This window comes from Bos taurus, chromosome 2, assembly GCF_002263795.3.
Source record: "Bos taurus isolate L1 Dominette 01449 registration number 42190680 breed Hereford chromosome 2, ARS-UCD2.0, whole genome shotgun sequence".
Lineage (NCBI taxonomy): Eukaryota > Metazoa > Chordata > Mammalia > Artiodactyla > Bovidae > Bos > Bos taurus.
The window spans coordinates 34,982,005-35,009,601 of NC_037329.1; the positions used below are offsets into that span (position 1 = coordinate 34,982,005).

Sequence of the window (27,597 nt, forward strand, 5' to 3'; positions counted from 1 at the left end):
TTCTACAATTCCTTTTTTCTCTGGCATACTTATTTACAAATATCTAATCAAATATTATCAGTTTTGAAATATTGATGCATCTTGGCATGAATAAACTAGTAGATTTGAAATAAAAGAGTTGTGGGTGTTGAAGTTCAGTAATTATAGAGAAATCAACAATTAACAGTCAAGCAGAATCTCAGCGTGGACTTCAGACTTGAAATCAAAAAGTTGATACAAAAAAATTTAATTATTTTCTAACCTTCTTTCACTTTCAGAGCTATCTGGCACCTAACTATAATTACCTTAGTTTAAAACGCCAACCAATTAAAAAGAATACTATGAGAACTAGTTGTATGGGCCTTTCTTTTTATATTTTAAGTGTTACTAAAAACTCCACCACATTCTCTTTCAATCACAGAGGGAATTACAGCCCCAAATTTGGACTCCTTCATATCACAGCTTACACATTGTTTTCATTTTATAACCAAACCTTACAAGTTTTTGAGTACTACAGAGATTTTTTAAAACTGTAAAATAGGAAAAACTTCTGTGGATGGGCAGCAGTAACCATAAATAGGTTATTTCCTGGCAGTGATACCAATAAGAATTTACTTAAACTTGTAATGTTACAGAGAAATGAAAACCATTCCTACAGTCTGCTGAATAATAACTTAAGTCTTAACTTTTTAATTTATAAAAGTTAACTGTTTTAAATATGATAAACGATTTCTTCTCTTTAATCTCTACAACATATACTAGAAACATTATATATATATTTCCCTATAATCTAGAACCAATGGAGATTTCTAGCTGGAACACTACATATAAATCAGGGCAATACTCTTCAAAGCCAACCCTAATTCTGCTGGATTTTAGCTTGTATGGGCCCATCAACATTTTTTCCAAAGCTCTCCATTCTCTCAAAAGACTGGTTGTTAACTCTCGGCAAATCTTATACACTATCTCTTGGCTAGTATTTTGTAAGATGTCTTTAAATTAAAAAGAAAAAAATTATTATTATTATTTTTTTTTTTGCTGTGACAACTAATATCAATTTTAACTGTCTCCAAAAGCTCTAGCCCTTGCTGTCAATTTTTAGTCCCACTTAGTGAACTGCTTTATTTACATTCTATTTTTCTTTTTTTGCCACACTGTGGCTTGTGGGATCTTAGTTCCCTGACCAAGGATTAAACCTGTACCCTCAGCCATTAAAGTGTGGAATCCTAACTAATGGACTGCCAGGGAATTCCTTACTTGTTTAATCTCTTTATATCCTTTCTCAATCTTTCAGTGCATGCATGTGTGCTAAGTAGCTTCAGCTGTGTCTGACTCTGTGCAACCCTATCGACTTATAGCCCACCAGGCTCCTCTGTCCATGAGATTCTCCAGGCAAGAATACTGGAGTGTTTTGCCATGTTCTCCTCCAGGGGATCCTCCCGACCCAGGGATCAAACCTGCACCTCCTGCACTGCAGGCGGATTCTTTATCAGGAAAGCCGCTCAATCTTTCTACTTCTGCTTAAATTGGAAATGTTAACAGTATTAACATACTTCAAGTTACCTAGGCAGGAGAACTTTAATTCATCTTTGAGTCCTTCTTCTTTCACTTTATCTATCCAACTGGCACATTTTATTTTACTAATCTGTTGATACCTCTGTTCCTACTACCACTACTATAATCCACACAGACACTTACTACCTTTTGTTTGGGTAACAGAAGTTCCTCCTAAGAAGAATCTCCATTTCAAATCTCCTCTTAAAATACTTTCTTCTATACCTTTGTTAAATTATGTTTCTAAAGTCAGGTTCTGGGTATATCATGCCCCTAATCAAAAAATAAACTATTCAGACTGTTACTTGACTTCAGTAATTTAAAAATCTCTATTCCCCACTATTTACCCTTTTATGTACATGCTTCTTATGTACTCTACCCAAACACAGCTTCCTAAAGATGCCCTTGCCTATTCTGTCTCCAAGTCTTTGCTCATGACATTCAGCTGGCTTGGGGTAACATTTCTTTGTATTTCCAAATCTTACTCATGCTTTAAGGTCTAGTTCAAATGTTATTATTTTCTAAAACAGCATCCTGAGTCTCTCCCAGCTGAAAGGAAAAAGCTTTGAATTACAGGACTTCACCTGGACTTCTCTACGGCAGTGTTCTCTAAGTTCTAACTTGAATGGGTATACAAATTTCTTGGAAATCTTGTTAAAATGTAGATTCTGATTTAGTGGGTCAAAGAACCTGCATTTCTAACAAGATTACAAGTGAAATTGATGCAGCTGGTCTGTGGAAAATTTGAATACTAAGGTGTTATCAAACACACCAGTTATAGTCTAGTACTTTGGTACTAAACTTTTCTTACTGCTCTTATTTTCCTAAAAATGAAGAATCCCTGTTTTCACTGAAAATTGCACAGAAGATATTTGATAAATATTTGTAACCATAACACTGTACATACAATATGTATATGTTTCACAAATCACAGGGTTTTGATCCTTTAATAGATCACAAGCTATATGTCCATATACATAATATGTATATATATAACTGAAACAGAATGAAATCAAGTCAGATGAGAAAGAAAATAGAATATATCATTTGTAAAAGGGTAAATATTGTTTCATAGAACTTCTGTTGTAATCCCTGGAGAAGGGAAAGGCTACCCACTCCAGTATTCTGGCCTGGAGAATTCCATGAACTGTATAGTCCCATGGGCTTGCAAAGAGTCGGACACAGCTGAGTGACTTTCACTTCACTTTACTTCTGTTGTAATATATACATATATACAAATACATTGCATGTATTGGGTCGAAATGTAAAATCTATTCTTTATATGGATTTTTGTCAAAAAAGTAGAAAAACATGAGTTGAACCATGTCCACCCTAAATGGATACACTGAAATCAAAACCTTGGTTATAGCTTAGAATTATGCTGCCACAAGCCAAAGAATACCTGGGGACCAACAGAAGCTGGAAAAGAAAAAGAAGGACCCTCCCCTGCTAGAGGCTACACAGGGAGTAAGGCCCTCCCAATACCTTGATTTTGGACTTCTAGCTTCAAATTGTAAAAGAACAGAAATCTGTGAATAAAATATTATCATGACCACGTATATTTGTGTGTGTGTGTGCATGTGATCAGTCTTTCAGTCACATCCGACTCTTTGCAACCCTATGGACTGTACCCTGCCAGGCTGTTCTGACCATGAGATTTCCCAGGCAAGAATACCAGAGTGGTTTGCCATTTCCTATTCCAGGGAATCTTCCCGAACCAGGAATCGAATCCAAGTCTCCTGTGTCTCCTACATTCGCAGGTGGATTCTTTACCACTGAGCCACCTGGAAAGCCCCACATACACTTTAGCGTACAATAAACATTTTTAGGAGATTCTTAGAATTATAACTTTTCTTACATTCTCATATGAAGTGGTCTCCCCTTGCTCTTTTTCTTTATATCATCCTGTTTACTGTCTGCACAGCACTAATTATAATATATTGTGTTGTGTTTATTTGTTGACTTTTTGTTTCCTCTGCCAGAAAGTAAATTCCACGAGGATAGGTCTTATGTCTTACTATATCCCCAGAGCCTGACATCTAACCAGTTTTCAGTAAATACTTATTTAATGAAAAACAGGAAGTTTCATACGTTACACGTTCAGTTCAGTTCAGTCGCTCAGTCGTGTCCGACTCTTTGCAACCCTATGAATCGCAGCACGCCAGGCCTCCCTGTCCATCACCAATTCCCGGAGTTCACCCAGACTCACGACCATCGAGTTAGTGATGCCATCCAGCCATCTCATCCTGTCGTCCCCTTCTCCTCCTGCCCCCAATCCCAAGTTACATGTTATGAAGTATTAAATGCTATTGTTGTTCACATCTCCTTGTTCTTCCTTCCCTTCCAAGAAAAAGTCCTCTGAACAATGGAAAGATTTCAAATGTAAAAGACCATTTTACGTGGCCTACAACCGGGGCTGGGGCTGGCTAACTACAGGCCATGGGTCAAATCTCGCCGGATGACAATTTTAGTAAATGTTTTACTAAGACACAGCTTCACGCATTCCTTTATGTATTTATTGTCTGTGGCTACTTTTACACTGTAACAGCAGAGTTGAGTAGTTGCAACAGACTGGATGGCCGGGATGGCCTGTAAAGCCTAAAAATATTTACTGTTTGATCTATAGAAATAGGCCACTCTGCTTTTAACTGTTTATATAATGCCTAATAGCTAATCGCACATATTCCAAAGGTTATTAAGAAATAAATGTTGAAAATAAGTTTTTACCTTATTGTAATTTTTTGCTAATTCCAACATCTCTTTTACCACTGATTCATTATGTTTACAGTGCTCACTGTAGTCCTGAAGTGTCAAACCTTCCATCCAACTCTTCTTATGCAAATTTAATAACATCTAAAAAACATAAAGAAAAATTAATTATGCCTCTATACTGAAGAGATTTCCTTTATGTCTTGAAAAACAACTTCACAGACAACTTCTGGAATTAATGAATTTAAATTTAATTTTATTAATTTAAATAAACCCTAAAGAGCATCTTCCTAAATTTATATTAATAAAACTCTAAGGAATACTCCAACCCCATGGCCTTTGCATTTGCTGTCCCTCTGCCTCAAAGGCTATTTTCTTTATCCTTCTATTGCTTACCTTTCTCACTTCCTTAGAGATAGATGCCACTTCTCACCACCTTATAAAAAAGCCACTTCACACTATCCTAAACATCTTTCTTTCCTTAATCTGTTTTATTATTTTTATAACACTATAAACAGCTGAAACTTGTGTTTTCTTGTTTAGTGCATTTCTCTCTCACTAAAGAGAAATCAACAAGGCAAGGACTTTAATTCAAGATCACCAAGGTCTAGATTCTCGAATCTAGATCATAATCTAATCATAGCAAATAATCAATAAGTATATACTGAATGAATGAAACTACTATGCTATGCATAGGATTTCTAACAGTTCATATAGCCCAGCTTTCAAACACCGAGATAAGGAGGTAAATGCTCCCATTTACTGAATGACTTTGTGTCAGTCTTTCTGAGCCTTTGTTTACATTATCTATGAATTGAAGGCTTGTAGATAATCTCCAAGTTTCCTTCAAATTCTAATATTCTGTCTATAACTTTTTAAATTTAAATTTTATATCAGAATGAAAAGTCATAAAACTGGGGAAAAAAATCAATCAGATTCATCCAGTTTGCAATCACATCAGCAAACTAGGATCAGATCCTATTAGTGATCACAGAACTAAACACCTTAGCTCATTATTTCTTAAATTGGACTCCTAGTTCTGAATACATATTCTTGGAAATTCATCAGTTTTCAAGTTCAAATTCCTAAGACAGTTTTTCTTAAAGTCCTATTCTATAAATAATGTCATTTAGTTGAGGACTACCAGTGAATAAGAAGAGTTTTCTAAATGATAAAATTACACAATATCAAAAAAATGGTGGCTACAGAATGATTGATATTTTCTTGCTATGAGAACCAGTATACTCTATTTAACTTTTTATTTTGTACTGAGGTGTACCTATTAGCTTCAGGGGAACAGCAAATGGACTCAGCCATACGTATACATATAACCATTCTCCCCCAAAGTCCCCTCCCATCCAGGCTGTCATATACCGTTAACCAGAGTTCCCTGTGCTATACAGTAGGTCCTAGAAGCAGTATACTTTAAGTGAGATCCACAGGGCACGAGGCTCTAAAGACATAGTCAGAAGTGAGTTTAGTTTAAAAGAACTGTTTGCAGCTAAAATCAGTACAAAGTTTTCCTTATGCTGAAGAATAAGCTAGTCAAGCAAGTCAAAATCACCAATGAGAACTTCCAAGACACAAAAGCTCCAAATTCCCTGATTCCTCCCCTGGGGCTCATGGAGGCAAGAGTAATTTGAAAAAACCTAGAAAACTCCTGCACATGTAGCCCCAATTTCTTTGATTGCTTCCCATCTTCACCATGGATAATGTTTTAGAAATATATCTTTAGGAAATTTTGGTACAGTTGCAACTACCAATGTTATAAGAAAATGAAAGTGTTATTCGTTCAGTTGTGTCCAGCTCTTTGCAACCCCATGGACTGTAGCCCACCAGGTTTCTCTGTCCATGGAATTCTCCAAGCAAGAATAATGGAGTGAGTTGCCATTTCCTTCTCCAGGGGATCTTGCCAACCCAGGGAATGCTATAAAGCTAAAAATGCTATAAAGCTATATATACCAATGTTATAAAGCTACCTATAATTAAGTGCTGAGAACAGGATTTCTGTATGCTTCAAAAGCAAACCAAAAAATTTCCCAATGAGCAGAATAATAATCCCACCCTGCCTGGACAATGATCGCACTGGGTCCCTCAGGTAAGACTTGGAGTTAAGTATACAAGTTGGTGGGATAAGAATAAAGGCAGGGGTTTTTGACATTAAGAAAGCACCTGAACTGAGCTATGCTAGGAACATAAATATACTATTAATTAATTATTTATATGTGTGCTTTTTTATATCAAGGATGGTAGCTAAAGTATCAAGAATGGATACTATAAAAGAAAGAAGAAAAAAAGTCTGATGTAATTAGATGGATATTTCCAAACAGCTGGGTCTCAGATATAAGACGGACAATATATTTATAATATATTTATGTATCTGAATGAATTTTTCAGTTTGTGTCTGAGTGGTACCCTTTTTACCCATGGCCTGTACCTAGTCTATATAAAATTAAAATAAGTGTTGAAAATGTACTTTCAGTTATCAACTAAATCTACCAAAGCTGGTATGAACTTTTGAACAAAAGCAAACTGATGGAAGAGAGCTTTATAGCTGTGTGTCTCCCCTCAGGTCAAGGAAGAAATGGCACCCTGCAGCACCTCACTCAAAACCATGCTCAAGCACCTAGGACCTTTGAGGGAGTATATTGGTGGCTTAGAAGTTTTAAATCCATAGTTTATCAAACTTCAGAAAATCTTACATGGCACATGCTCCCCACAAAATATAAATGAGCCAGAAAATGGAAGTGATTTGGTTGAAAGAGGAAGTATTATAGGGAGCCCTCTTATTCCACCTCCAACACACCATATGCACTGGAATCCCTTCTAAGGTAACTCTGTGGGGAACACTTACAACTAGTAAGATCTTGTTTACTACTGATTACTTATCATGTTTGAACTTCAGAGTGCATGTAGTATTCAAAGCCTATTGGCTGCCAATAGTACTCATGGTCTTTAAGACTTTTTAAAGTCTTTCTCAGAGAGAAACACAAGAAGCTTATTTGGAGGATGACCAACTGCAGTAATAAAGAAAGAAAAAAGCAAGTCAGATTATAATTTCAAAAAGCAATAGGCAGAATATTTTAACTAGTTGAGAGAAAAACTGTACTCAAGATAACCCTAAATGAGTAGAAGCTAAAGAATATGCAGGTCAGGAAGCAACAGTTAGAACTGGACATGGAACGACAGACTGGTTCCAAATAGGAAAAGGAATGTGTCAAGGCTGTATATTGTCACCCTGCTTATTTAACCTACATGCAGAGTACATCATGAGAAATGCTGGGCTGGAAGAAACACAAGCTGGAATCAAGATTGCCGGGAGAAATATCAATTACCTTAGATATGCAGATGACACCACCCTTATGGCAGAAAGTGAAGAGGAACTAAAAAGCCTCTTAATGAGAGTGAAAGAGGAGAGTGAAAACGTTGGCTTAAAGCTCAACATTCAGAAAACAAAGATCATGGCATCTGGTCCCATCACTTCATGGGAAATAGATGGGGAAACAGTGGAAACAGTGTCAGACTTTATTTGGGGGGCTCCAAAATCACTGCAGATGGTGACTGCAGCCGTGAAATTAAAAGACACTTACTCCTTGGTAGGAAAGTTATAACCAACCTAGACAGCATGTTGAAAAGCAGAGACATTACTTTGCCAACAAAGGTCCGTCTAGTCAAGGCTATGGTTTTTCCTGTGGTCATGTATGGATGTGAGAGTTGGACTGTGAAGAAAGCTGAGCACCGAAGAATTGATGCTTTTGAACTGTGGTGTTGGAGACGACTCTTGAGAGTCCCCTGGACTGCAAGGAGATCCAACTAGTCCATTCTGAAGGAGATCAGCCCTGGGATTTCTTTGGAAGGACTGATGCTAAAGCTGAAACTCTAGTACTTTGGCCACCTCATGCGAAGAGTTGACTCATTGGAAAAGACCCTGATGCTGGGAGGGAGTGGGGGCAGGAGGAGAAGGGGACGACAGAGGATGAGATGGCTGGATGGCATCACTGACTCAATGGATGTGAGTCTGAGTGAACTCCGGGAGTTGGTGATGGTCAGGGAGGTCTGGTGTGCTGCGATTCATGGGGTCGCAAGGAGTCGGACAAGACTAAGCGACTGAACTGAACTGAAAGAATGCTAATTTATCAAGATGCTAGGTAATTTGAAAAGTATCAAATTTTACCCAAAAAAGATGTCCTTTTCATTATAGGGGACTGGAATGCAAAAGTAGGAAGTCAACAAACACCTAAAGTAACAGGCAAATTTGGCCTTGGAGTACAGAATGAAGCAGGCCAAAGGCTAACAGAGTTTCCAAGAGAACACACTGGTCATTGCAAACACCCTCTTCCAACAACACAAGAGAAGACTCTACACATGGACATCACCAGATGGTCAACACCGAAATCAGACTGATTATATTCTTTGCAGCCAAAGATGGAGAAGCTCTACACAGTTATCAAAAACAAGACCGGGAGCTGACTGTGGCTCAGATCATGAACTTCTTATTGCCAAATTGAGACTTAAATTGAAGACACTGGGGAAAACCACGAGACCATTCGGGTATGACCTAAATCAAATCCCTTATGATTATACAGTGGAAGTGAGAAATAGATTTAAGGGACTAGATCTGAGAGACAGAGTGTCTGATGAACTACCGACGGAGGTTCTTGACATTTTACAGGAGACAGGGATCAAGACCATCTCCATAAAAAGAAATGCAAAAAGGCATAATGGCTGTCTGGCGAGGCCTTACAAATAGCTGTGAAAAGAAGAGAAGCGAAAAGCAAAGGAGAAAAGGAAACACATAAGCATCTGAATGCAGAGTTCCAAAAAATAGCAAGGAGAGATAAGAAAGGCTTCCTCAGCAATCAATGCAAAGAAAACAGAGAAAAGCAATAGAATGGAAAAAACTAGAGATCTCTCCAAGAAAATAAGAGATACCAAGGGAACATTTCATGCAAAGATGAGCTCGATAAAGGACAGAAATGGTATGGACCTCACAGAAGCAGAAGATATTAAGAAGAGATGGCAAGAATACACAGAAGAACTGTACAAAAAAGATCTTCACGACCCAGATGATCACGATGGTGTGATCACTGACCTAGAGCCAGACATCCTGGAATGTGAAGTCAAGTGGGCCTTAGAAAGCATCACTACGAACAAAGCTAGTGGAGGTGATGGAATTCCAGTTGAGCTATTTCAAATCCTAAAAGATGATGCTATGAAAGTGCTGCACTCAATATGTCAGCAAATTTGGAAAACTCAGCAGTGGCCACAGGACTGGAAAAGGTCCGTTTTCATTCCAATCCCAAAGAAAGGCAATGCCAAAGAATGCTCAAACTACCGCACAATTGCACTCATCTCACATGCTAGTAAAGTAATGCTCAAAATTCTCCAAGCCAGGCTTCAGCAATACGTGAGCCGTGAACTTCCAGATGTTCAAGCTGGTTTTAGAAAACAGAGGAACCAGAGATCAAATTGCCAACATCTACTGGATCATCCAAAAAGCAATAGACTTACAGAAAAACATCTATATCTGCTTTATTGACTATGCCAAAGCCTTTGTGTGGCTCACAACAAAATGTGGAAAATTCTGAAAAAGATGGGAATACAAGACCACCTGACCTGTCTCTTGAGAATTCTGTGTACAGGTCAGGAAGCAACAGTTACAACTGGACATGGAACAACAGACTGGTTTCAAATCAATAAAGGAGTACATCAAGGCTGTATATTGTCACCCTGCTTATTTAACTTATATGCAGCGTACATCATGAGAAACACTGGGCTGGAAGAAGCACAGCTGGAATCAAGATTGCTGGGAGAAATTCAATAACCTCAGATATGCAGATGATACTACCCTTATAGCAGAAAGTGAAGAACTGAAAAGCCTCTTGATGAAAGTGAAAGAGGAGACTGAAAAAGTTGGCTTACAGCTCAACATTCAGAAAACTAAGATCATGGCATCCGGGCCCATCACTTCCTGGCAAATAGATGGGGAAACAGTGGAAACAGTGTCAGACTTTATTTTTGGGGGGCTCCAAAATCACTGCAGATGGTGATTGCAGCCATGAAATTAAAAGACACTTACTCCTTGGAAGGAAAGTTATGACCAACCTAGACAGCACATTAAAAAGCAGAGACATTACTTTGCCAACAAAGGTCCATCTAGTCAAGACTATGGTTTTTCCAGTAGTCATGTATGGATGTGAGAGTTGGACTATAAAGCAAGCTGAGCGTTGAAGAATTGATGCTTTTGAAGAAGCTTTTGGAGATGCTTTTGGAGAAGACTCTTGAGAGTTCCTTGGACTGCAAGGAGATCCAACCAGTCCATCCTAAAGGAGATTAGTTCTGGATGTTCATTGGAAGGACTGATGTTGAAGCTGAGACTCCAATACTTTGGTCACCGGATGCAAAGAGGTGACTCATTGGAAAAGACCCTAATGCTGGGAAAGATTCAGGGCAGGAGAAGGGGACGACAGAGGATGAGATGGTTGGATGGCATCATCGACTCAACAGACATGAGTTTGGGTAAACTCAGGGAGTTAGTGATGGACATGGAGGCCTGGTTTGCTGTGGTTCATGGGGTCGCAAAGAGTCGGACACAACTGAGCAACTGAACTTAACTGAAAAAATGTTAATTCATCAAGATGCTAGGTAATTTTTAAAGTATCACGTTTTACTACTATAAAAAGGTGTACTAATTTAGATCTGAATATCTGAAAATCCTTAAAATGCATTTCCCTTTTGACTCACCTTTAGTTTATCCTAAGTAACCATGGTACTTTTTAAAAAACACGATACAGTTACAATCTAATTTATTCCTTTCAAATTTGGAAAGTTATCTATTTAGCAATTTAGTGACAAAAGGTCATTTTATGGAGAAGATAAATTAATCAGAAAAATAACAGACCTAGAAGAAAGATTTTTATAATTTATCATAAAACCAAGCTGGAATGTTTGTTTCCTACTTCTTCCTCTGCTTTAGCACATACCAAGAAGGTAAAACTGTCTTTCAATTTGTCCAGTAAAATATTCCTTTATTTTATGCTGCAATTCAAGAGGAATGAAAAAACTTTTGGATATAATAAATGAAACAGGTCAACAATTTAAATTCAAATAAACCAGGTAATATTTCAGTTGTTTGAAATAGACGTTTTTCCTCCTCTAAGGTAAAAAATTTAAGCTCACCTTCTGTTCCAATTCATTTTTCCGATAGTTAATAGTAATGGAGTAATAATGTCTGTTTAGTCCATGAATTAATGCCTATATAGATAAATGATTAGAAAAAAGACAAATTAGTATTTTTCATCTAATAAGATAAATACACCTGTTTGAAACTATTGACACATCCAGTAGACAATACCTTTATATCTTCTAAAAATGACTTTTTATCCAAAATAAATATTAAATTATTTTTTTCTCGCTAAAGTTTAGGAGTGAGGTTCTGAGGTATAGGGCACACAATCTTTAAAGCATGATATAGGAGCACAGATTCAACAGTTTTAGTAGCCTTGCTCAGAGTCAGATACAGTTTTACTTCATCATTATCTAACTTAGAAATTAACTATTCATAATTTATAAATACACATAATTTATTAAGTCTAATTTTATGATCATATAGGCAGGGGCTCTTTCTTACTTACAGAAAAGCCTAAAAAGCTGTAATAAAATAATTATTCCTTCATCCACAACATTAACCTGGAGTTTCCCTTTTTAATTCGGTTCTAATATCTGAAAAGTAACTGTCTGCACCTGTCTCTAAATTAATAAAATGGAATCTGTTCTGTACTGGGTCTAGTGACAGGCAATCTCACTAAGCAGTACTTGTAGATATCACTTGGCTTAAATTTATATTTCTTTATTATTGTCCCTGTTAATCTTTCATACTGCTTGTGTCAGTTTTACTACTTTTATCTAAATACCGTAATTGAAAATCAAGTAGGTAGTGCCTTCAAGTTCAAAAGTGGGGATTTCAGAGAAAAGCTGAATCTCTAAAATATGGACCTGCTTCCCCATTTGGCTAAATACTTCTTTCCACTGTACTTGATCACCGAGAAAAACAGGGAGACCGTAATAAAAACTTAAGCTAATGGCATGGTTTTATTAAGAAACAATAACCCTGCATGTGCTGGAAATGCTTCACAACTGCTTAAATAACTTAGCAGCAGAGGTTCAAATGAGGTCCAGAACAATTTCTATGGACTCCTTAATCAGCCTTCTAAGACATTAAAGCACAGAAATATACATTGGATACATTTTCAAGTATAAAAACAAAAAGGGCTTTGGGGTTAACTCTCAGAAATCTAAAGATAAACTATAATTAGATTTTTATAGTGTAGTCTTAAGGTGCTGAGGTAAAAAAAGGGGTAGAAAGGAAACATTTGATGAGCACCTGGCATCTGCTTTATAAAATAAGTCTTCTAATCTTCACAACAACCCAGTAAGGTAGCCTGGTTCCATGTGTATTTCTGACAGATGAGGTGATAAGACACTTATCTCAATTCATACTAGTTTCTACCTAATAAAAGGCAAAGCTGGGGTCTGAGCCTAAGACTTTTTGACTCCAAAGCCCATGTTTTTTCTACCATACTATGATGCTACAATATATCTCAGAAATTCTTAAATTCTTTGTACTTTAAGAATGAGAATGAAAACAAAGCATAGTCTTATTATTAAATTTTGCTAGCAAAATCACCCCACCAAATACTAAACCGTTTTAGATTATGTACTGCAAAAATCCATTCTTGTATTTCTAACATCTGCTATAATAAAATAGTTGACATGTGAAATTAAAGTACTAAGAGGATCTATTAAATCCTTATTCATTTCAATAATCAAGAACAGTGAGCTACATTTCAGTGCAGAGATATGTGTACTACTGTGAGGATCAAACAGTGGGGCTAATCAGGGCCTCCTTTAAATGGTACTCACCTTTATGCAAATTAGGAAGTACATCCTCTGGGTGGAAGACTTTAAAAAAAAGGTGCCCAAGTGCTCCAAGCAGACACAGCCGGGCTACAGAGTGAAGCTTAGGCTAGATTTCAGGTGCCAACTGACCTCTCATACAAATGATTTTATGCTGTGCTCCAACTGTATAATTTTACATAGTGGCCATAAAGCTAGTAATGGTATAGCCAAAAGATTCAGAAGTCAGCCAAATGGGCACACAGACAGGTCCACATTTTGGAGATAAACTGTACTGCTGAAAAACACAGTTTAGAACTTGAAGGCACTACCTACTTGATTTTCAATTACATTATTCAGATAAAAGTAGTAAAACTAACACAGGTAGTATGAAAGATTAGCAGGAACAATAATAAACATATAAATTTAATCCAAATGATATCCTCAAACTATCTTCTAATTTCACTTACTCACCTGCTGTGTGCCCCTATTACATTCATCCCAAATCATAAGTAAACTGGCCCCGTGGAGTCCTTCTTCCATATAAACCCAAAAGGCACAGGCTCTTTTATTTAGCTTAGTGAAAAATGAATTTTCTCAAATTCACCAATCTAGTTGACACTGAATTACAAGTTGTGGCAGCATACACCAAATATAAGAGATTAGCTTTACCAAGGGGGAGACTAGCCTCTTCAAACGGCCAAGTTGAAAATGCCGTAGTATATCAGGCCAACAAAGAAGTTACATAACCAGGAAATTTTGGAACATCAATACCTAATTTTTAAATCTACACTTAACAAAACACATGATGGATTTAGAAAAATTTAGGCAATTCTTCAGTAAAACAGGATTTTGTCCTGAAGCTCATTCATTGATTATTCAAAACTTGCAACAATTTCTCACAGAAGCACTATTAAAAAGCAAGGTTCTGTTCTATACTGTTTATATTGTGGGCTATAAGCTTTCAGTGGCTGACCTGGGAAGCTAAATCACCTTTTACAGCACTGTTTCTAGGACAATACATTTTAGAATTACTAAAATGGGACTTAGCTTATTTGCTTCGTGGATATGCTGACCCTTGTTTTCTTTGCTCAAAGGCTGTCAAAAACTTTCAAAGAAGGGAGTTCTTCCTAGGTTGATATTCAATATCCATGTAAGATGCTATTTATTTTAGACAGAGTAATCTGGAGAAGTAACTAGACAAAGAGGAGTTTTGAGATCCCACTGATTTGACTTTCAGTTTATTTCTATATTTAAGTTAATCTTTAGAGTAGAGCTTTATAATTTTGTTGGTATAATAGATCTGAAGAAAAGTACACCAATAATCTTTATGGTGAAATCATACTTTCTGGAAATGTCTAGACTACTCAGGAGAAATGAGAAGTTCTAACTTCATTTGCTCACTGTGTGGAAAACAGGCATATTATAAAACACACAGCTTATGAAATGTATAATAACCTATTTATAGGTTCTTGATAGGTTAAAAAAAAAGTTTCATGCTCTTAAGGCATATTTATTTAGATCTAAAGATGAATCTGTTTGCCTTATTTTACATTGATAAACTGAAAGTGTGCTGCTAAATATCATCCATTAAATCATACTTTAAAATGAAGCTTTCTTTATAAAAATAAAATAACTGAAAAGAAACAAAACATGTGCTTTGTTCCCTTTTGGGTGGAGAACTAGGCTGCAAATGGCAAATGCAGAAGGGATAATTTTTGCTAAATACTTTTTCATAAGTTTTGAATTTTGAGCTGTATATGTATATTATCTATGCCAAAATTAATGAATTAATGAATCTTCTAAATACAGTATAAAAGAAGGAGAAGCTCTGCTTATAGTTTCTACAACTCACGAGGTAACCTAGGCAAATCACAAATACGCTGGGCCTCAAGTCTCCTCATCTACAAAATGCCCACATGGTTCTTTCTAGACCAACTGATTTACAACTGCTTAACAACTACTGAAAATACTGTTTTTTGAAGAGTTTAATTCTGTTAGACAATGCAGTTGTACTCAGAGCTACACTTAAGGGGCTCACAAACCTAGTACAATGCACCTATGCATCAATAGTTAGTAAATTTCCATGCAGCTGACAACGAATCTTCATACAAACTGTGACCTTTAAGGACTTGACATTTTGAACAATTTTTAGTCAAATAGGTTTAATAAAATAAATGTTTGTTAATTCTCAATTCTATACATTTGACAATATTGGTCAAATGTTCCACATACAAAATAGTATTACAGTTACAAACATTAACAGAAAACTCTACAGTATAGGCATTACACTTTTCCCTCTCTATCGGAAATGACTCTATTAGTGACTTCTCTTATTTAAAACATGAAAGTTCATATAAACTTTGTCTATTAGCTTTGTTTTGTTGTAGATACTTCAACATTGCTATTAGTGCTTAAAAGTAACATCTTCTAAAAGCAGTATGTTTCCCCGCAAAAAGTTTAAGAAATACAGAGAAGGAAAAACAAGAAAAAAATCCATAATCCTATTACCCAAAGGCAATCAATACTAACATTGTGGTGTAAATACATAGGCACAGTTTTTAATATATATTTTTTCAAAGAGGAGAACTTGTATATGTGATTTTATAATCTTTACCTTAAGGTATTTTGAACTTTCTTCTATATATTAAATAGTAGTTTACAATATAACCCTAATGTTATAGTAAAAAAATCAGCAAAGCATTAGCAAAAGCATTAGCAAACACCAGCATGAGGGCTGATGGTACCTGTCAGGTTGCTATTCCTACTACTTATAAGTTGGTTTAGGAACAAGATCCCTCTAAACACAAACTAATTTTCCTCCAAAATAAGAGGCATGGCCTTTCTGCAAGGTTTCTGATCCCTGAGGTACAGATTCTGCCAACACATCTTAAAATTCTATTATGAATAACACCATTCACTTCAAGTTCTTCTAGGTTGCTTTCTTTCTACCTTGTCTTAGAAAACTAATAAATTGTATTAAGGTGTGCCCTCGTTCTGTCACTTTTTGGCTTGATCCCATTTGAGTGTTTTAGTACTGGAATTGTCTCAAAACTGCAAAGCACCCAGATAGATATCTTCCTGATGGGTGCTATATAAACTGTGAAATAAATATATTTACAGATTTTAATTGGAAGGCAAAACAAACTAAGAAGAAATGAAAAACAATGATGCTATAGCTGTTATATACACAGGTCCCTTTAACTTCAGTTTGGAAAGCTTCATAAGGTTCACCTTAAATTACAGACTACCAGGTAAAAAATACAAACTGGACTGATGTAAAAAGAACCAGATTTTAATTATTTAACTACACTCAATTTTTAAGGTTAAACAGCAGTATTTAAATTTAAAAGACAGTATCTGCAACAGGTGGCTGTTGACTTGCAATTAGTAGAAACTTCTGGCAGAAACACACCATGCAGTAATCACAATGATCTTAAGACTGTGAGATGCTACTTAACCTTTTGCAAAAAAATAATGAAGCAGTATGATGCTATGGGGGTTTACAAGAAAGGTCATTATCACAGGCTAAACTGGTCCAATAATATATTCTCTTGGAACATGCAAGCATGGGCTTGTCTGTACCCAATCAAAAACACTAGTAGCTTATTTCATACTCATTGTACTTTGTAGTTTTCTCTGATGTCTAAAATAATTTTTTCAAAAGCAACACACCTCAATCCTTTGGGAAAAAATTTTTTTCACTTTGATGAAGGCTTCAGATGAGTGACTGCTGAAAAACTAAGCATCTGAAAGTATAAAGTTATCAAAGTATAGCCAGGCTTAACCATGGTTAACTGTCAAAGCCACAAGTCCCCAAAGACAACCACATGACAGAGCAAGGTTTCAGAAGTGGAGCAGCAATAGCCACTATAATGTCTCTGTCCTGTGTGTTCTGTTTAACCAAACATGGTATTTCTGTCCTTTTAATTAATCTTCAGAGAAGCAATTAACTATACGGACACAGGTTGTGGTACATTTAAAAACATATTAAAATAATTTTTGCAGACAATAAAGATTTGTGTAAAAACAATGAGGTATGTGAACGATACAAAGAAAACACTAATCACTCAGGAGGATACTAAGTGTCTAAATAACTTTAATAATGTGGCTGACATCACTAGAAAGAACAAGATACAAACTAATCGAAAGCAGTATGTAGCTGTGTCTTGTATGAATTGTTTTAAAAGAAGGGATTAAGCAAAAAAAAAAAAAGAAAAAAAGAAATATTTAAGTACTATTTAGGAACTGCTTCTGGGAACCCCTTAAAGTATACAGCAATGTACCATTAGGTACTAAGAGAAAAGGCTACTAACCAATCAATAATGATACTATGATACCTAATATTCCATTTAAACCCCTATCAGTCCTTTACTACACTGTTAACCAACAAAACTGTAAGGTACTCTCAAGATTAAGGATCTACTATGCCCCCCAAAAGGATGTCCTCAAACTGTTAGCAAAGTTTAAAGACATCACTAAAAGCGCACTCATATACAACAAATCTAACTTTTGCAACACTATTTTCATAAACTCCTTTTAAAGCACAAGAAAAATTAATTGCAAAACAAATTAAAAGACTAAGTATTGGATCCTAAACTGGTCATTTATAACAGGCTTTTAAAATGTAAAACAGTTTTAACACATAATCAAATACAGGCATTACCTGAATAGACGGCTTGTTTAGGTGACCCAGATTTGAGGTTGTTTGTCTTGGTTCATGTCCTAAGACCATCATATTAGCATTGATCAATCTGAAGGCATCAATAACAACCTGTAAAAACAAGGTGTCAGGTCATTTCTTTTTTAAAAAACAAGTGAGGATGCCAAGCAACAGTGGACAAGGCATGATCAACTTGCATCTGTTTCTGGCCTATTTCCAGAAAATCATTTAATTATAATATTAATAAAAAAGAACCCCTGCTGACTGTGCCATCAGCACACCACCCTCTATCTTGTAATGTAAGGTGACACCAATTATTGCAATTTTCATGAAGCAGTAAAGGAAAATATTAACTTTGCATCTTTATTATTGAAACACGTCATTACTAAACTTACACCAAACAGCCTTCATTGGTGTGCATGTCTGTCACCTAAATTTTACCTAATCAAAATGAATGACAAAGAGAAACTAAAACTGAAAGTGAGCACAAGCTAAGGGACCACATCTAAAGCCCAGCCCTGTCACATCAATTATACTACCACAATACTTGAAATGACAACAAAATTACAACCAGCAAGGCAGTTGCTCCACGTATTCTCTTCTAGTCAGATACCTTTTACTTCTTGTGACTATAAAAAACTTTATACCTTGTCTGATGGCCTTAAGTGTCCAAACCACTCTCAAGAATAAGAGGCACAATACAAGAAAACCAAGGTCATCTATGCTTTAAGTTAGGAACATGGTAAAGAATAATATAGTTCTAAGTTCAAAGTAAACAAATAACGATAGGTATTCTCTTTTTGCTGGGTGGATTCAACATTTTTGTAGAGAAAAACTTCAAATCCTTACATGATACAAATCATCAATTAGCTCTTATATAGTAAGAGATTTAACAAGAATCACCTATTATCTGAATGCTTTTCTCTGTTCCTTATCATGGATTTGAAAGAACTTGTTAAAGGTTTTAAATGTTGTTAAGTTTTATACAAAGAACCTGGGATCTCAAGACACATGTCTCTTTAAAGAACGTAAATCAATCACCTAGAGAATAAACTCAATACGTTCTTCATATAAAAATATCTTAAAGCAGGATACAATAGTATTTCTAGGTTTGCATTTCAAAGTGCTAAACAATTGAGATTTATCAATGTTTCAAAAGCTGTTGTCAACTAGACTGTTTCTCATTTGTATAATTATTGTTTGAGGATACTAAGTTAAAAAAAAAATTCCAAAATAAGCAATTGGAATGTAATAAAGTCTGAAACACCAAGGAAGTATATTACTAAATGCTATATACCAAGAACAAGACTGAAAGAAAGAGTCACTCTTTCTGAAAAGCTGCACGAAGGTATGAAAGTACACAAACTTAGCTCAAAGCACTATGACAAGGGACGCAGTCTAAGCCCTCTGTCTATTCCAGCAGCCAGATAAATAAATAAGTAAATAATCAACCTTGCCTTTTGCTTTTATTTCTAACAGTCTGAATTTCCCCAAAGATTCTTCTTGCCTTAAAATAAAACCAAGTATCCCCAGAACATGCATGATTTAAAAGTTTGTGAGAACTTTTTTCTTTTTATACAATAACTGTAATTCAGTCTTAATTTTCACATTTATGTATAAATAAATATGGCCTAGGTTTATACCTCTTGCTTACACTTAATTTTTTAAATATTTTTCATAAAGCAATAATAAAAGTAAGTACTACTATCAAGCATGCATTAATCAGATATTATCAGTTGTTTAAAAAACATATCAAAGTAAAATTTTCTAACATTTTCTACTAAAAAGCACATAAAAATAAGATAAAATGTAGGCCAAAGAAGGGAAAAGAGACTATTCTGATAGACAGAAGTACAACTTAAATAAATATAAAATTAAGAATTGATTCCCTAACCAACAGCAGTAAATAATTTAAGAGCAAGGCATCACTTTGGTCCAATTGTTTTTTAAAATAGTTTGATTCCAAATAGATTTCAATACAATTTATAGAAAAAGAAAACTCCTACAAAACTATGAAAATTCCATTATATATCACGATGTATTTTTATATAGAATGCCTTCAAACGAAAGCAGCAAACCAGCTATTTTACAGGAAAAAGTCTCTAATATTTCTCTGGAATATTATAAACAGGTATGAAACTTCATAAAAAGGAAATGGAAATACCAGTTAAATAGATATTGTGACCAGTTAAAAACAATCTGAAATTTAAATTTTTTAATTCTTTTTAAAATTAAGAGAAAAATTCAAGAATTTAATATGCTGTTCCAACCTATGTGAAATTAAATGTTTAGACTGACAATTTCTGACTGACAATATGATAGCCAACAAAAAATGAATAACTACACCAAGATCAAAGGAATTTGCTGCCATCACTATAGCAACTGTCTTAAGGAAACTAACATGTTCAACAACCTGCAGACTAAAATTAGATTTAGCATGCAATAAAAAATAAATATGGCGATATAGTCTACATTTTAATTTCTATACAATTTTATAATTGCTTTTTGCACTGTGAGAATAAGTAAGTTTCTCCTTCAGAACAACTATCAAAATAGACTCATTAATGTCCGGTGCGCTAATGAGCAATGGGTGAAGAAGGTGTTAATTATGCCACACTAAGATTCAAGAAAAAGCCCTAGTGAGCACTTGGAGGTGTGTATAAGCTGAAGGCGCTTCTCCATGTTTATGTATTTACAGCATGATGCAACAGAATGACAGCAAAGTGGTCACTCCATGGATGAGGATGGAAATCTTAGATACAATATACTGAACAAAGAACCCCCTAGGATTATTTAAGGTATGGGAGGAGGGAAGGGGCAAAATCCATTTTTTCGAGCTATATGAATTTTCTGAATGGTATTTTTTAATCCCTATATACATTAAACCAGTTCAGCCTATGTCATAAGCTTATAAATCCAAAAAGTAATTTAGCCAAAAAACTTTGCCAAAAAACTCTCTCCTTTATATGTACCAACAAAAACTTCCAACCTAAAGTATGACAAATATTTTCAGGAATATGAGGCTAGACTTTTATAATTCCTTTCTGTGCTACAGTCCTACGCACCACGTTGAATCTCTGTTCACCAGCCTGACCACTTAATTTTTTCTGGTACAAGTGCCTTGAGACTTTTCAGAGGTCACTGCAACAGTAGACAGCTTATAACAAAACCATTAGCAGTTTGGCTAGCTTAGGGAAACCTCTTACTTTCCTTTTTTGTTTATTATCACTGCATGAATCTGCAGCATATGATAGTTTATAATTTCTCAGGCTTGTTAAATTCATGTTAAAGGTCTGTTTTCTTGTTGAATAAATTTTGTTCATATAATGCTGCCTATTTCATACACTCAGTCTTTAATAGCACCTTTGGTCTATGCGCAACTCACAGATCAAAACAGAGGACTAAAATAGGGGTTGATGATGCTATTTACATGTGTGATTCCTGCTGTCTTCTTGTTAGTAGCTTTAATATAATAGAAGACCTTGTCTGTTTTGTAATTAACACATCTTTACTGGAGAGATATTTGGAAGTGATTGCTGTGAATATACTGGTTAGTAAAATAAACACAATCACACACCACTTTCTGTTATCAGACAAATTTGTGAATTGTACACATTATACTCCAGATCAACAAACTGTGATATAACAGCCAAGTAGAAGACACATATTTATATAACCCTTTATTTTTCTGAAAATATGTATTCACTCTGACCTTGCAAATATAATTAGCTTGTGGGATGTGCAGATTTCAGTACCATGGTAGCTTTACTAATTGCAACTCTTGGAAATAGATACTAAATATTTGGAAGCTGCCAATACAAAATAAAAACTGCATCTTTTTTGTACATCTGTCTTAGCTTATAAAAGCAAAATAGTTTTAAAAACAATACTGTGTTCCTTATTTATTCCAAGCACCCCCAAGGGTCAAGGACCTATCATTTCATTTTAAAAATGAATCTGGTTTAGGACACAAAACTATAATTATTTTCAGATTCAGTTTAATCCATAATTTTTTGGCTTCTTTCATGAGTATAGTACAGTTTAGCCAATATGCTATTTATTTTTAAATTCATGTTTTCATATCAACTACTAGGTCACTGAAAGACTAGACTAAATTTCTAAAGCATCAATCTACAGTTTCCCAATTTGTACATTCAAAGGAGGCGATTTTTTAAGTAAAGCTTATAAAATTAATTTAATACAAAGGTGTCTGAAAGAAAAATGCATAAGTACTTCTGGCAGTAGATACTATAATTCACAATTTCTCTCCTTCTCTCTTTTGTTTTTTCAACAGTAGCTGCATTTGGCATTCCCAACTGCCCTTATTTTGAAGTCAATGACTATAGGAAGTATTTATATATAAAATGAGCCAGGGGAAAAAAAGCTTGAAAAAAACATTTCAGACCTCAAAATCAATGTCAAACATCAAGAAAAGAAAAGAGTTACAATTCAATTATCAGTTAGGTTACATATTTAAACACATATAAACCCACCACCATGTGAAGTAGGTCTCTAAATGACTATAAAAATGCTAGGTGTGGAAAGAAAAGCAACACCCCATATCAAATATCCTTTATCACCTAGAAATGACCTGTTATCAACTGCTTAGGTTGTTTCTAGATTCTTTAAAAATTAAGGGTGCCTGTGACCTGGGAAGTACTGCTGGGGTTTGTGACCATTTCGTTACTTCTGCTGCCATGCACTGCCAGACATCTATAAGAGAAAAACATCTTATGTCTCTTGTAAGCCCACAGCATAAAAAATTCAAAGAAATCTTACTTTTTATGCCATTTCCAATGAAAAGCACTAAGAACTAAAACTGACTCATGCCAAATGCATATCACTGAATTGCTGTGATTTCTTAGTCTCAACTTTGCAACACGGAAATTATTTATAAAACGTCAGTTTTAGTCCTGGAAAAGAAATTCCTGTGTGTATGTACATTTTCTTTCTTCATCCTTGGAGAATTGCTTATTGTAGCTAGAGATTTGTAGTACAACTTCCATATATTGGGAGAAAAGGGGGATGGAGTGTAACTAGCATAATGTACTTTTTTTTGACAAGTGAAGACATGCATCAAAATTCAAACAGTAAAGCCACAGTTCTGAATATATATACTTTAATGAAAACAAATCGATCTCTGGAAACTAGTATGGTGAAAGGTAATTAGACATTTTTAGATTCATGAAACTTTCTAAAAAGAATATAGTTAAGTCACGAAATAAAGTTTAGCAGAATTTTTATAGTCTATGCCTGTACTCAGTATGGTATAGGTATTTAAATGCTTAAGACACTCTGTGGAGTCAGAATCCTGCCTAAGTTAGAATTCTGGTTCTATCACCTGAGTTAATTGAGCTAAGTCAACTGCTATTTGACTTTTCAATGTCACCACGTGCTCATGAATGATACCATTTGATGATAAATAAAACAATATTTGTGTACCTCTCTGGTGGCTCAGAGGTTAAAGCGTCTGCCTTCAATGCGGGAGACCCGGGTTTGATCCCTGGGTCGGGAAGATCCCCTGGAAAAGGAAAGGGCAACCCACTCCAGTATTCTTGCCTGGAGAATCCCATGGACGGAGGAGCCTGGTAGGCTACAGTTCACAGGGTTGCAAAGAGTCAGACACGACTGAGCGACTTCACTTTCACTTCCACCACTATGGTTCTTGGTGTTATTAACTGTGGCAGTCATGGACTTGCCCAGCTTGGATCTCCTTTTAGTAGAACCTACTGCAGACATAGCTGACTCACAAACTTCAGATGCTATACTTTTGGATCCTCTGGGGGTTCCCCAGGACACATCTCCCTAGGGCTATTCCCAGTCAATGACTGGGCACACCCAGGGTATTACAAACACAGCCATTCCTACCAAATAAGGGGTTCTTCTAAAGGACAACAGTCCCAAGGACTCCCCAACAGCCTGGCTGAAACTTTCTTAGGAGTATGCTGCAGTATGAGGCTCTTCCTACTCAATCCTACCTTCCCTTTCTCCTTCTACACAGTCAGATTTGTACTGCTGTCTGAAGAGTCTCCCCTTTATCCATTAAAGGTGTTTCCCCAAATAAATCTCTTGCACAGACCAAATCCCATTTTGGGATTTGATTCTTGGAGCACTCAAACTGACACAGTAAACTAAGCAGAATATTGCTACTGCAGTACAGTGTTAAAGTTTAAGATATATTCCCCTAGGAAAATTTCTAAATAAAATAAAAAATGTAACAGCTATACTGAATATTTTTTTTTTAATGACAATATGCCTAGAATTTTGGTATTCCTCTATGATAGCTATTTCTAGAATCAGAGGTGACTAATAAACAGTGAACTTAAAAACTGAATTCCTCAGGGACTATTAATGAGCTACAAGAGACCAGCATCTCTGGGTCACTGGTTGGGTAACGAACTGAACATTACCAAATCTGTCGGTGGCTACCCTGACAGTCAACACAAAAAGGACAAGTGACTTCAGACTCCTGTTTAGTAGACAAAAGAAAGCAACACAGTTAGTATGTTTATTGACAGTTCCACATAAAGTAAAGGAATAAAAGGCTCCAGAGACTAAAAGCTAGGGCTCACCCACGTTAGAAAGGTAGTAGGGACGGGATAACGGAAATAAAGGATTTACATACATTTCTTGTGCTTTAACATCACCTTCCAAAAAAAAATACAAATATATCCTTCAAATTGCCATTTCTCAAAAGGCACAGTCATTTTTATAGGAAAAAAAATGTAAAGCTCAATTACTTTGGTATGTATCCATTTTACATATTTTTACTGGGCTTATTAATTAAATATTGCATAAAAATTACACTAATACTCAACAACCAAGAGGTAGGCGCTAATATTCTTAATTTATGGATAAGGAAACTGAGGCTCCAAGGACTTGAATAAATTAAATGAGATGACAACCAGTAAGTGACACCACTATCATCTGTACATACACAGGATGCCAAAGCCAGTAGTTTTCATCACCACGTTATCTGATGGAACAGTTATCCTAACACAAAAGCAAAAAAAAGACCACTCTTAGATTCAGTTACATCCCAGCAAGGTGTGTGTCTTATGTGCCACCAAACATCCATTCCCCAGCAGAGTACTTGGGACCCCTAATACACATACTACAAAAAAGATTCAATAGATTATCTATTGAACTGAAAAGCTCCAAGAAAGCATTTTTGGTTACTAGTTTTTGGTTGTTTTGTTTGTTTGTTTTTGGCCACAATGCATGGCATGTGGGATCTTAGTTTCCTGACCAGGGATGGAACCTGCACACCCTGCAATGGAAGCATTGAGTTTTAACCCCCAGACCACCAGGAAAGTCCCTTCCCCTTTGATTTGTGTTTAATTAGGAATAAAAACAGCACTGTGATGAACATTGGGGTACATGTGTCTCTTTCAATTCTGGTTTCCTCGGCGTGTATGCCCAGCAGTGGGATTGCTGGGTCATAAGGCAGTTCTACGGAGAAGGCAATGGCACCCTACTCCAGTACTGTTGCCCAGAAAATCCCATGGATGGAGGAGCCTGGTGGGCTGCAGTCCATGGGGTCACTGGGAGTGGACATGACTGAGCGACTTCACTTTCACTTTCCACTTTCATGCATTGGAGAAAGAAATGGCAACCCACTCCAGTGTTCTTGCCTGGTGAATCCCATGGACGGAGAAGCCTGGTGGGCTGCGGTCCATGGGGTCGCACAGAGTCGGACACGACCGAAGCGACTTAGTAGTAGTAGTAGTAGTAGTAGTAGTAGTAGTAGGAATAAAAACTGCATACAGAAAAGTTATTTGGAATATAAGAAGTGGCAGCAGGCATCAACTGAAAAGCTTACTAGTAGTCTAAGAATAACCACTGATTATTATTAGAATAATGATCAACTATGACTTAGAAGAAAATCTACAACCACAGTCAATTCTACCCTCCTGAGGAAATTACAGAGATAACAACACGCTGAAGCAGACAAAACTAAGTCCTAGGCTCAGAAACATCCTTACAATTAAGAAGGGTTAATGTCAAATCATTTGAGTATGATCTTAAGCAACTAATATATATGGGCTATGATATAAAGTTACAGGTTCCATTTTCCGGTACAACACTGGCATTAAAACAGGGAGCAGTTCTTAGGGCCCTGTGTGTCCACTGCATGCCTGGCACACAGTGTGATCGATAAATGTCTGTTGAAGGAATGACCAGGGTTCATTAGATTGAAGATAGAAAAGTACTCAAGAGGCAAAAGAGTCAATAAATAATATTTTTATAGATAATAGGACATTGTTTTAAAGGTTTTCATGCATCTTTACAGAAACAGTTGAATTCAAACTAATTTGAAGCAGATTTCTATCACTCAAATGCATAGAAATTACTAAACAACAATAAATTCGCCCACAAATTGTATTATTAATACAGAAGTTTGAAATTAAAAGAATGACACTTAAGAACTGTTAGTTGTATATCAGATTTATATTTAGAATTTTAAACATAAAATTGCTTTAACATTCTTAGCTGACAATTTCTGATTATATAGATAAATTAGTGTTCTAAACTATTAAGTCTAGCAGGAATAGTATATGCATATTAACACCTAAAATATTTTCTTAGACATCCTCACAGATTATATCTGCATGTTATAAAACTTCAAATTGATACTAAGAGTGAAAAACAGGGCACAAACAAAAGATAATATAGTAACTAAACTTGTTCCAAGAGCTGGATGAGTATGCTCACAAAGCTATATTAGGAATAGAAATAGAATTTTTATGTGTCCTATTTTCTATTTTTCTCTTTCAGCCTGGAAAAGTAGGCAAAGAAAAGGTGTGTGTGTATACAAAATTCGAGATAAGGACTATTCAGCCCTTAAATTAACTTTTATGGGATACTGATGAAAAGAAAATCTTATGAATAATAGCTAAATATATTCCACTAGCTTTAAAAGACAAATGACATGACAAACTTGAACACTAGCTCTGATTACACAAAATTCAGATTTATCAAGGCTAATGTCTATGAAACACTGGCTCACTGACCTTGTCAATCTCATGTTTTACTCATTTAAAATAAGACTCTATCATCACTAACATATACAAATTACTTCCTAAATCTCACAAAATTAGCTGCAGTTTTCTTACATGTTAAGTCAGAATTGGTAATAGCTGACCACTGACACACACATTCCTTGATTTTATTTTATAACCACTTATGAAAAAAACTATTTTTTGCAGACACTGCATGAATTTCAGGACAAGGAAAAATTTCTCCCTTATCTTGTGGGGGACACAACATTTAGACGTGTGTGTGTGTGGGGAGGAGACAACATTTAGACGTGTGTGTGTGTGTGTGTGTGTGTGTGTGAAGTCATTTCAGTCGTGTTTGACTCTTTGCAACTCTACGGACTGCAGCCCACCAGGCTCTGTTGTCTATGGGATTCTCCAGGCAGAATACTGGAGTGGGTTGCCTTGCCCTCCTCCAGGGGATCTTCCCAACTCAGGGATCGAACCCCATCTCCTGCAGCTCCTGCCCTGCAGGCAAATTCTTTACCACTGAGCCACACTGGGGAAGCCCACAGACAGATGAATAAAACACAAAATGATTTTAATCACGTCAATTATCTTAAAGGCCAGAATTTTAACATAATATATTCACATTCTTTTTTCATCAGCATGCCCCAGAGAATATGTTGGAAAAACACTAAGTGTCCAATAAAAAAATCAGCTGAATCAGACGACTATTCCTAAATTAGTCTGAGTGTACAAAATATAAAAAGGGAACTTTTTCATTTCTTTTGTAGCTGTTACCTTCACCTTCCTAAA

At 35.8% G+C, this 27,597-nt stretch overlaps 1 protein-coding gene across 2 annotated transcripts in view; it reads right to left on the reverse strand.

Annotated features, from left to right (window-relative positions):
- PSMD14 (proteasome 26S subunit, non-ATPase 14) overlaps positions 1–27,597 on the reverse strand; it is a 109,954-nt gene that overhangs the window by 9,269 nt on the left and 73,088 nt on the right. For both annotated transcript variants that reach the window (XM_010802008.4, NM_001076067.1), the window contains 3 exons: positions 17,804–17,911; positions 11,422–11,496; positions 4,261–4,386 (listed from right to left, as the gene is read on the reverse strand). In XM_010802008.4, coding sequence (XP_010800310.1) covers positions 4,261–4,386; positions 11,422–11,496; positions 17,804–17,911 — 309 coding nt within the window. The remainder of the gene's footprint in view (positions 1–4,260; positions 4,387–11,421; positions 11,497–17,803; positions 17,912–27,597) is intronic.